This window comes from Vigna umbellata, chromosome 8 (genome assembly GCF_029865625.1).
Source record: "Vigna umbellata cultivar VRB3 chromosome 8, Vumbellata_1.0, whole genome shotgun sequence".
NCBI lineage: Eukaryota > Viridiplantae > Streptophyta > Magnoliopsida > Fabales > Fabaceae > Vigna > Vigna umbellata.
Genome location: NC_142172.1, coordinates 11200759 through 11212731, shown reverse-complemented (window position 1 = coordinate 11212731; position 11973 = coordinate 11200759). Strand labels below are relative to the sequence as shown.

The following is an 11973-nucleotide window of genomic DNA, read 5'->3' as shown; positions in this document are numbered from 1 at the left end:
AACTTCTAATTTGAAGTAAAAGATTTTTTTATTGAGGTGAAACTTTTCTAGACCGGATACCTTATTATATAAATAAAAGATTTAAATAATGATATGATAATTATTCTTAAACAAATATAATCATAATAAATCAAAATAAAATATATTTTTAAGCTTAATATGGTATAATAATTTTGAGAAAATATTAAAATTGATCAATATCAAAATATTTAAATATTCATCTTTGAATAAATAAGATAATTTTAAACCACACAGAATATTTATTGACTTTCAATGCCCTTCTATTCCAACAACTCAGTATTCCAACGAATTAACTCCTGACGACCAGGAATTCTTTCACTAAATGAACCCACAATTTTAATTCCTAATTGGGCCACAAACTTTCTTTTATCAAATATTCCCCAAATCTATTTAAAAAACAAAATTTTATCATGAATTGTTTATTAAGCTACTTAATTTAAAAATTGCACATAAGCATTCTTAGTCACTTTTTATTTAACACTAATTGACACCATTAATGATCTAATTGCAACTATTTTTCCAAGAACTAATTTGAAAAAAAAATTTATTTGAAATTTTCGACAAATGGAATTATTTAACTTAAAAAAATTTATAACATATGAAAATAGAATAAAAGAATACATATACATATACAATAAAAGACTACACACAAAAATATTCCTAACAATAAATATATAATCTAAATATTTTAGATTATATAAAATTGACTCCTAATGTATATAATCATAACACAAGATTTTCTAACTTCTACAAAAATCTCTCTACCCAAAATCCAAAATTGTTCTGAAGCTGCAAAAAAGGTCTTTTAAGATTCTTGAGACAAGCTATTGAAGAGTCATGTTTGTGTTTCATAGGAAAGTAATCGTAGACAGTTGCATATGTTGTCACTGCTGATCATTCTTCATATACTGTTGAATTTTTCATGTGATGATGTTGTGGATGATTGGAGCTGCATCTCAGTTTTAGAGGTAGTGTTTGAGGATGATGAACTGCAAGAAACTGATACATAAACTCCTGCTGGCCTCACTTTTGGTAACTGCATCAAAGGTTCATTTGGGTTCTGAAAAATGTTCACCACTTTTCTCATCCTTGGCCTCAACATGGAATCAGGATGCAAACATGCCAAACCAACTATCAGTGCCCTTTTAGCTTCTTCCTCATCAAATTTGTTCTCTAGTTTTTTGTCAACACACTCAACCAAACCATTTTCTGCGTGCAAATTCCACACAGAATCCACAAAACTGTTCCCTTGCTTGATCCAGTTTAACCTTTTCCCACATATCACTTCAAGAACTACCATGCCAAAGCTATACACGTCTGATTCTGGTGTAGCTCTCCCTGTGAAGCTTAGTTCAGGAGCCAAATATCCTAGAGTTCCATTTAGATTTGTGGTCACTGAGCCTTCACCTTTGAGTAGTCTTGCTAGCCCAAAATCTCCTAAATGAGCATCGTGATTTGAGTCCAACATGACATTGTTTGGCTTAACATCTCTGTGAACAAAAGGGTTTCCACTCTCTTCATGAAGGTAGAGTAATGCTGATGCCAATCCTGTCAATACTCTGTGCCTCAGTTGCCAGTTCAGACTGCCTTTGGCTATGAAGTGATCAAGGCTTCCATTTTGCATGTATTCATAAACCAAGAGAAGATTCTTGCCTTCAATGCACCAGCCTTGGAGCTTCACTAAGTTTTTGTGGCTAAGACGCCCTATGGTACATATTTCAGCTAAGAACTCTCTTTCACCTGTGTACACACCCAAAGAAACAAGTGGCAAAAAATGGTTAAGAATAGAAGAACAATCAAAATCAAAGGGAAATTATGGAAGGTGTAAACAAATAAGAAGCAATTTCTTTAATTATAGGTTCAAAGATATGGAGTACATATCCATGCATATAGTTTTTTGCTCCTATTGAATGGAATACAAGTCATAGATCATTCAAACCCAGGTAAATTTAAGATACATTAGATTTCCAAATCCTTCTTATTTTGTATGCAGATCAAGTTATCCATTATCAATTGGACTTTTACACACTTCACTTGCATTCTAACTTTAAATAATGAACATTACCAGACCAGTTTCTCAGTCTTTTAAATGGTAACATTATCCCTTGCAGTTGTTAGAGTACTTTGTTAAGGTGTGTGTTATTTGCCAAAACATACCTTGTTTAGAAGTTGCTGAAATCTTCTTTACTGCAACAGTTTTTCCAGAGTATGATATGATTCCTTTATAAACACTGCCAAATGCACCTTTACCCAGAAGATTTTCCTGGCTGAAGTTGCATGTGGCTCTTGATAATTGCTTGTAGGTGAACACCTTGGGGATATCTGCAGCCTTCTTTGATAGGCTTTCTATATCACCCTTCTTTTTACCCCTCACATATCTTCTCCAAACAACTATCGAAATAAAAGGAAATAAGCACACCAGGGCAATTACCAACAAGGTCTTGATGGTGCCAACTCTACTGTGTTGAACAGAAAGAAAAGGAAGTGGCACCGATGTGAATACCCAGTTGAGGACCTGGTGGCTTTCAGGAAAAGTGTTGCCTGTGGAGGCTGTGAAACCAACATAAATGGAGCTTGGAAGTATATCAGGTAGGTCAATTGAATGGTTGAGGACATTCTTCAATTGGCTTTCTGGGTATCCCACAGAGACAAAAATCATTTTACTCCATCCATCATAGTCTACTTTGACCTCAATGTCTCTTCCACTTCTGAGGTCAATGCCAGTGCTATTGAGACTCTCAGAAGCAAGTGGATTTGTGATGCTTGTTGTCACTATCCCAATGTGGCTTCCATCTTGATCAAATTCATTCATGACAGTGTTCATCTCTACAGCTAGCTGTTGAAAACCCCCACCTGCACAACATTCATCAAAATTAATGAATCAAAGTCTTATAACTTATCTATTTTCATGTATATCATGTACTAACATAAAAGTGTTTTTACCTGGTGAAGACTGATCAAAGATGCCAAGATATGAGCCATTTGGTGAGGGCCTATTATCGTTAGCAAACACCAGTGCCACTCCATCCCCATAGCTGGTTGAATTTTCTGAAAAAGGAGTGATCCTAAGAGTGAAAGTGGTGGAGATAATTGCAGGCCAAACATTCACAGGGTGAGGGTACAAAACCCGTCCAACATTTCTGGTTGTGTTAGACAGTGTTGAACTTGAGTTGCTGCTTTGTTGTGGCTCTGGGGTGAGACTCAAATACCCATTGCCAGCAGTGGCTGAACCCATGCAAAGCAGCTCACCATTGGTGCAACTCTCAGAAGTGAAAGTTACAAAGGAGAAAGTGTTGTGGTCAACCACAGTGCTTGCTCCAAGTTGAGTTTGTATCAGCAAGTTGATGAACACCAAAAGCATGATCAACATGGTTGTTGTGTTGTGCATGCTCAACCTTGAAATAACTTAGAAGGGTTTTTTCCTTTTTCCTTTTTCCTTTTTCCTTTTTCACTTGCTCCATGTTTGGTGTACCTGTGAATGTATATGTAGAATGTGGTGGTGAAGTTTTTCTTGTGTTTTGAATGTTGTGTTGTTATTGTTGAGAGAAGTGAGCAAAGCCAGAGTAGCACTCATGAGTTTTACTTTACAGATAAGTTGACTTTGGACCAAAAATATGCTTCTTGTTGATTTATTTGGAAGTTGGTAAGTGGGGTCTCATAAGGTACAATGGTACATGCAAATATGAGAAAGGACAAAAGGAACTTTGATACTACCTAGGAATTTACACATGTTTTGGTTCTTTCATTTTCTAAAATTTGACCCTTAATTTTTTTCAACCCAGATGAAGGATGAAAACGTGTGGGGCAAAAGAAATAATAGTAGTCATACATTAATATTTTACATTCCCCTGTATATCTTTCTCACCGGTCAACCCTTATTTACATTTTAATTTTAAAAATTAATAATATTGGTCTAGAATATGGGTGAAGCAATTAGGGAGGATAACACGGATACTATCTATCCTTATCCGACCTGAAAAAGAAAAAAAAAAAACCTCAACTATCTGATTCACTATTTGCATTAATACTATTTAAAAAAATATTCATACATATTTTAAAACTTGGCGAATATCCGTATATATTCACATATACGTATTTAAAAAATATATTTTAATAAATTATTAAAATAAAATTATAAAAAGTATATAAAATATAGTATAAATTAAAATTTAATTTTAATTAAATTTTATCTTATAAAATATAAATTAATTTTAATTTTAATTTAATTTAATAAAATATAAATTAAATTTTTATTTTTATTTTTTGGACAGTAGATATCCACAAATACGGATAGTATAATCCCACATCGGATACGTTTATAAACAGGTATTAAAAATACCCGTCACCCGCAATCCACAATAGTAAATATCCACATATATTAATTATCTCTCAGCAAATTTTATCAAAGATACCCGCAAATGTGGATTTTTTATCATCTAAGAACAATTAACAATCTTTAATACAATAAATAAATGTAAAAAATGAATTGATACTGATTTTATTATATTTTCTTCTAATTTTAATTGTTTTTTAAATACTATTAATATGACATAAAAATACATCATCTATGTGCAATTATTTGGAGGTAAATGGTTTAATCGTTGTTTGGTTCATATAGGGAAAATAATTATAGTATTGAGAATAAAGAAGTCATATAATATTTTTAAAATATGAAAATAATTAGATTTTTTAGATTATTCCTTAGATAAAAAAATACTATAATTTTTTTTTATCTTTGTTAAGCAAATTTCTAGATCTGTCTCGGATCATGAGTACACAATTTTAAAGTATATTTCTCATTAGCACTAATATTCATTCTCATTTATTTATTTCTATAGTACATATATTTCAAAATATTATTTTTTTCTTAGGTGTGAAATATTTTATGGTTTTGTTTAAAATGAATGTGCTATTTCAAATATAGAAATGCTAGATTGAGATTTGAACAAAATTATACAATGAATTGATATCTATTACTTTTACCATTTTTATAATTAAAAAATTTTATGTTTTTCAACAACCATGTTACCGAAGGCGAGTTTTCAAAAGATTTTTTAATGTGAAAAAGAATAAATAAGACTTTCTATTTAAAGTATATTTAGATGTTTTTGATTTGAGACAATGACGTGTTAGCTTTTACACAACAAAGAGGTTAGAATAAAATGTGTTCGTTCTTTATGACTATATCTTCTCCTCTCTTTTTTTCAGTTTCAGTTAGAATCTTTATGAAAATGTCTATTTTTCAAATAGTTTCCAAACATGTGTGGAATGTTATATGATTCCAACAATAAACTCTTCTAACATTAAAAGACTTGATGGTTTTAGAATTCGACATAAATTTGGATAATCTGGTCAATGAGTCTACTATTTACTTTATATACACCACCATCATATTTTAAGAGCAAGGGTTCAGAAACTAGAAGTTAAGAAAACATACAACAATGACTAGAGGTTGGTCTTTTTGCTTCCGCTTTTCTTATAATCTGAATATGCTTAAATATGTTTGGTTGACATATTTAGATTTATTGAATCAGTAATATAAATCTGTTTCATTTGGTATCAGAATATGTTTATCCTCTGTTTTATTTGGTTCACTCTTTTGCATATTGCTTTTTTAATCTTAACAATTCTTTTGAAACTAGATAGATATTTTTAATTTTTTATTTATTCTTGTTTCACTATTTCAATTAATAAGTGTTCATTTTTAATCCCTCTCCTTAACTCTTTCATAAAATTCAGCTTCTTTTTATTTTAGTTTACAAAGAATAATTCAAACAAAAAATCTCAAACTTTAATCCTTTTTGCTTCTCTAATTATTACGTGTCGATTTGCCAATGAAAATCAAAGGGAAAAGTAGGATGCATAAGAAAATAGAGAACAAGAAAAGTATATTATGTATGTTGAGTAAACGATAATGCCATTGATTAATGAAAAAAGCTAATAACTTTTACATTGCCCTTATAATTGCATTTTCTCAATAATATAAAAATTTAATAAGTTACTCTATCTTTAGAATGGTTAGGAAAGAAATAACAATAGTTTATTTTTTTTAAAGATTTCTCAAAAGATAAATGAGTAAATGATATGATGTAATCACATACAAGTTTACAAGTATTTTCACAAAATATAATATAAATGTATAATTGAATAGTAACGAGGCTTTTTTTACACATGTTGACTTAAACTAAATTACTATTCGTGCTACAAGACAACTTCTAAAAGATTTTACTATAAATAAAATAAATGTATACAAATTTTCGTACTATTATTTTGAATTACACAAGTACATAATATTACTTATTGTTTTTTTTTTATCTTCTAGAGATATTTAAAACACTATGAGTACTTTTGAAGTTACTTTTATGATGAGGGTTTAATTACTCTTATGAGGGTTTAATTACTCTTATCAGGTATTATCCTCTTCATGTCCTTTATGAGATAAAAGAACAAGTATTTTATGATACTAAATTACTTTTATAATGAGAAGTTTGATGACTCTTATAAAAAAAACATAGTCATTTATTATTATAATATTTTAGATAGAAACATTAATTCATAAAAACTGATTATTTGTTATGATGAAAAGATATGAAATAATCATGTCTTATCCACACTCTACCAGACGCTTAAAAAGTAGAGAGAATTAAATTAGACTATAGTGTTAGATATAAATCATGCATACCCTCAAGTAATACTTTAAAACTACTTAAAAAAGTTAAAACAATAATTACCTTAAATTATTTTTTATTTAAAAAGTAAAATACATATAAAACATAGTGATAATAAACTTATTTCAATAGAAAATAATATTTAATTGAACCAAAAGTAGTTTGAGTCAAACCCACTCATAGGGTCTAGTTAAACAAAAAATAATATTTAAATAAACTTATTTCATAAGTTTGCTTCAAATTTTTTTACTATAAACAATGCATGCATGAGAATAAAGAAGCATTGCATCAACCTCATAATAAGAACATTTTATTGATAAAGGTCACTAGGAAATTTATTGGAACCTACAGAATATCCCTTGTGGAAGTTATTCATGCATATTAGTTTCTCCATTAAACAAAATACAAAGATAACAAAAACCAGAACTACATGACACACGCATCAATATGGAAAGAAAGCAGCATCACTGAGGCCAGGTTTGCTTGTTTAGGCTGCACTGGAAAATCCACAAGAAGGGATGAGCACCACAAATAGCTTCTGCAGTTTCTACAGCTTCGACCAAAGACGGCTCAAGCTTGCTTGAATTGAGCCATGAGGCTCATCCGTTGGTAAATACACATCATCCTCAAACTGCATAAGCATAAGTGTCATTCAACACTGGTAAGACATCAATGATACTACATATCCTAAAATTTAGAAAACACACCATGATTTTAAATCCAACTCAACCCTACAAAACTAATTTTGTAAAACCAGAGTTAACATCTATTCATATAGTGTAATTTAACTTTATCTCTAGTCGATGTAGACTCCTCATCACATCCTCTCAAACAAAGAACTAGATATCTCGAGCATTAGACTAGGAGAGAACTTGATAATGACATAGTTTGGATAACATCGGATATTATCTTAAAAAGTGAGTTTATGCCTAACACCCTCAAAATTAGGGTTTTAGACGATGTTTGCATCCCACTTATATATTATAATTTGGCTCCGTCTCTGGTTGATTTGAGATAATTATTTGAATAACTTATACTTTCAACGTAGTAGCTATGATGCACATCTACATGTATTGGGTCTGATGTGTATTCAAAGCTTATTTTGAAAATGGTAGGATACTACACGTGAAATGCGTACTTAAAAATGTATAAAAACTCTTGAAACATAATAAATATATAATTGCAAATTATCAAAATAAAAAGTAATAAATTATTGTTATCATAAAAATATTGGTGTTTCATAGATGGATATTTCATTCATAAATATAAGTAAAATATCTTGAAATATATCATACACGGATATGAGACAAATTGAATACGTGAGAGCATAACAGCAACTTTGAACCAAACCGTTTCAAATTCTAATTAATGAAAAATGGAACCATTTTAGAAAGTCTGACTAGGATCATTTGCACAAAACATTTCTGGTTCAAAACAAACCACAATATGAAAGTGGTTCAATCAGATTCTTTGCAAAATCTATCCATGCTCAATGCATGAATATGTGTAAAATGGTTAACCAAACAGTTTCATACCAAACCAAATCCTAGGTAGGTTTTCAAAAGTTAAGAGCAAGTTCGATGGAAAAAGATAACAATGTAAAACCCATTATGCCATAAATGGACTTTAAATGTCCAACAAACAAAAAACCCACTAACTCAACCCTACAAATTGACCTTTAATCGATGTGAGGCTTCCAACGGTAAGTAAGAGTAATAAAAAAAGAGTTAAAATTTCCAACTGTGTTTATTATTGGGATGCTCTAAGGATAGTCAATTGGTGAACATGTCTAACTTGTGCAAGCTTTTTAGGGAAAAGAATCAATACCTTCACAATTGGACCATCCTTGTTTGAGATGTTGACTGGTAAGAAATGAAGATTTGGCATCTTTAGATGGACATAAGCAATGTCAGGAAATCTGAAGCATAAAAGCATGAAAGTCTTGTTATTCCCTCAATGATTGAAACAAATGCATTGAACTTGTGGCATTTAGGGGACAACCTAAAATGTCTGTCAAATGCAGAGACAATAGAGAGACAAATAACCTGTTCAGTGTGGCCTTCGCCATCAGGTAAAGTGTGTTTTGAACAGAAGGGCTATAGACTCCCCTATTTGGTGGCCCAAAAAATGTGTCAGCCAGAACTGTTTTCACTTCCAGATACTTGTCTGTGAAGTAAAGTGGCTTCTGAGGGAGGGTGTATAGCGAATCGTATGAATACCTACAACCAAACACAACTTGTTGAAATAAAAGACAAAGAGACATACGATGAATCTTTAATGTGTATGAAACACATGATGTTATGTAGTTGTGAATGAGAAAATACAAAGAGATGGACCTAAGCCTGTTACATCTATGAGAAAACTTCTCAAGCTAAAAATCCTTACCTGGATGAAGCAGTGTGAACTCTTTCATTTTACAATTAATCAATGACAAGAAAATTTTCAAGAAATACTAATGAAATTGTTCATATTGTGCCTACAGAACTGGTATATAGGATTAAGGAGTTCAATTTAAATTATATAGGGACAAAACTTACCTCCACAGAGCAGTTACTTCTGTTGCCAAAATCCTATCACGGGTATCAGGAAGTGCTGTGTACTTGTCTCTTATGAAATTCACAAAACCAGACTGCCCAAAAGTTGCAAGAAAAACAGAGAAGGAAACCAGCATCAACATTTATTTTCAGAAGAATATATCTTTGTAGCAAAAAACTATGCAACACAGTCCAAAAACCAGTTCTCTACTATATACTGTTATCTCCAGTTGTACTAACAACATAAGTTTTTTACCAGAACTTGTGTATTACAGTTACAGAAATTGGAAAAACGACACGAAAATTATATGTGGAAAGCTTGCCTGGGTTGTTTTCAACACCGACAATCCTTCAATACCAGAAGTCAGTTGTAGTGAACCAGACTTCTGTACTATTGCCTCTGCTGTATGCTTCTCAGATCCAAGTTTGAAACCTTACAGAAATAAAACCAAGGATTCAGAAAAGATACAAACTGCAGTTTATAAGTCAGATTTGTTTCACTAAATCAAGAATTTTTCAGTATATTCTGTTTCAACAATAAGTACTTAAACAAAAGGGAAGAAACCAAAAAAATGATTAAGTGATATCAATAGTGCCAATGATAAAAACTGCATACTTCAAGATGAAAAATGAAAGTTTGAACAAAGGAAAGGGTAGCTAAAACTCCCTTAAATATTTCAGAATTTATAACCAAGATCAAACAAGGAATCTTTAACTGTAACAGAAATTGAATGGAACATAGTACGATATATACAAGCACATTCTAAAACAGACAATTTTGAAATGTATAGTAGTTTGACTAACCATGTTCATGAGGTTGACCATCCACAATGACACGCTCCCATGGTTTTTCCACAATATTCACAATAGCACCAGTAACCTACAGAAAAGCAAGTAAGAATTTCTTTTGCATAATAAGAAAAACATGTAAGAATTTTCTTTCTGCCATGATTTTTCATGGTAAATGATCCCTAATCTTTTAAAATCTCGTTTCAGAGGCAAGCAAAAATAGACAACTATTTCTCTAATTTTAGCTGATAAAATGGTAAACGGTACTTCCAAATCTCTCGTCAATATGGGACTTGAGTTCTTTCCCAGTATACTTCGAATTTAGATTCATGAAGGCAAAGCAGAAGAACAACACCAAAGATCTGACAGAAAATTTGAACTTATATACTTGCTCACGCTCCAAACCATTGCACTTGGTGCGTGAATAATATGGTAGATCACTCGTTATAAGACGGTTCAGAACAAAATTTTCAGCTCAAAACAGATTAGAAAAACTACAACAGGATAAAGGAACGACAAAAACAAACAGAGAGCATGAAGTAGAGATACTGATAAAAGATTTTCAGTCACCAACCTTCTGGTAAAATGATACAAAGTGCTTGGCAAGTAGAATAGCAAAGTCCTCGACAGAAAGTATGTCCGAGCATTCCTTTGCTTTCGCATACACCTAATTCAACATTAGATAAAAGCTAAAAACTCAGTGAACTGAAGATCAGACAAACATATTCATGTTCTATACAAATTCAACTTTCGAGAAACATGTACCATAACAAGAAAATAAGATTGTCATTCATGTATACGATCAAAACTTGAAAAGTTCAAATTGTTATTCATGTTTAAGCTCAACTAAATGAGTAAACCATTGAAAATAGATCTTAAGCAAGGAGTATGCATTCAGATCAAAGGGGTTGACGGATTAAAAAATTCACAACCAGATATCAACTAACTGGTATGATATCAGCCCCATTGAAGAGCTCAACGAATCAAAACCTTAAACTCCACACACCTGATCTCACTTGCAGAACAAGATGAAAACAGATTCAGATTCTCTATTTTTCGTTTTCCACTTTCCTCGCAAATCTTTCCACGTAAACTATGTGAAAATGTAAACGCTTTTTTCAAAGAGATTTCAAAACTTTGATTCCTCAAGTTCTGAGGACTAACCCCTTCCAATAGAAATCATCAATCAGAAAAAGTACAAACTTCAGAGTTAAAATGTAAAAAAAAAAGAAAAAGTAGAAGAAGAAATCAGAGATACGAGTTGATATTTACAAGGTGGTACTTGTTATTACCGTGTTTTTCATGGTATCAGTGGCAACTATGTCAGAGTTATCATCGCGGAGATAGGAATTGACGCAATCAGAGAAGAGACTAATACCCACGCGCCACTCCACAACGAAGTGACGACCCTGTGGCGTCTTCCACACGCGCGCAACTCTCACGCGCTCTTTTCCGTGCCTCTGCTCGAACTTGAACCCCTCCACAACATCCTGCGCCATGTTTTGGAACGCTCTTACGTTGTTCTGTTCTTTTCTTTCCCTTTTAATTTTAAGTAAAGTGAAAGAGTGAGTAAGATGTGATTTTACGGTTTCGAGTTTCGCTCCATTTATACCCGCGCGTGTTTCAAGTGCGGACAATGGCATCTTTGCCTGTTTCACAGTTTTACCATTAACTCTGTGTGCGCGTTACATCATCGTCCAAACAAGTTCCAAATTTTTCAATTTTCTGACAACAAATTGCTCTTGACTTAACCAGGATTTAATTTCTTCGATTAATTAAAATAGGTTAAAGTTATAAAATTAAGAGAGAGAAGAGACTAACATTTTCTTATTTTTTTTAAATTTAATTAATAGTAAAAGTATATTTGAAAAAGGTGTTAGAATTTTCTCTTTCTTTGAAACATGGTTGTCCAAAATTTATATGAAATTGTTACGTGGAAAGAAACCCAATTTGAAAATCAT

General features: G+C 31.7%; 2 protein-coding genes across 2 annotated transcripts; both read right to left on the bottom strand.

Moving 5' to 3' along the window:
* Nucleotides 1-922: 922 nt before the first annotated feature.
* LOC124825254 (putative L-type lectin-domain containing receptor kinase S.5) lies at nucleotides 923-3391 on the bottom strand. Its single transcript, XM_047297841.1, has 3 exons — nucleotides 2965-3391; nucleotides 2179-2874; nucleotides 923-1761 (listed from the first exon to the last, which is right to left on the bottom strand). Exons 1-3 carry the CDS (start codon nucleotides 3389-3391, stop codon nucleotides 923-925), a joined length of 1962 nt encoding a protein of 653 aa, XP_047153797.1.
* A 3588-nt stretch (nucleotides 3392-6979) lies between these two features.
* Nucleotides 6980-11589, bottom strand: LOC124825250 (uricase / urate oxidase / nodulin 35). The gene is made up of 8 exons (XM_047297835.2): nucleotides 11305-11589; nucleotides 10587-10679; nucleotides 10028-10103; nucleotides 9547-9656; nucleotides 9227-9318; nucleotides 8735-8908; nucleotides 8517-8607; nucleotides 6980-7320 (listed from the first exon to the last, which is right to left on the bottom strand). Exons 1-8 carry the CDS (start codon nucleotides 11509-11511, stop codon nucleotides 7237-7239), a joined length of 927 nt encoding a protein of 308 aa, XP_047153791.2. The 5' UTR covers nucleotides 11512-11589; the 3' UTR covers nucleotides 6980-7236.
* Between the last annotated feature and the right edge of the window lie 384 nt (nucleotides 11590-11973).

Bases quoted from the DNA above. Each gene is read 5' to 3' on its own strand.
- LOC124825250 (XM_047297835.2), bottom strand. From the start codon at position 11,511: ATGGCGCAGGATGTTGTGGAGGGGTTCAAGTTCGAGCAGAGGCACGGA. The intron at 10,104-10,586 runs GTTGGTGACTGA...GCTTTTCTGTAG, and splicing joins TTGTATCATTTTACCAGAAG to GTTACTGGTGCTATTGTGAA. The intron at 9,657-10,027 runs GTTAGTCAAACT...TATTTCTGTAAG, and splicing joins TGGTCAACCTCATGAACATG to GTTTCAAACTTGGATCTGAG.
- LOC124825254 (XM_047297841.1), bottom strand. From the start codon at position 3,391: ATGTTGATCATGCTTTTGGTGTTCATCAACTTGCTGATACAAACTCAA. The intron at 2,875-2,964 runs GTAAAAACACTT...AATGTTGTGCAG, and splicing joins CTTTGATCAGTCTTCACCAG to GTGGGGGTTTTCAACAGCTA. The intron at 1,762-2,178 runs GTATGTTTTGGC...GTGTGTACACAG, and splicing joins TTCAGCAACTTCTAAACAAG to GTGAAAGAGAGTTCTTAGCT.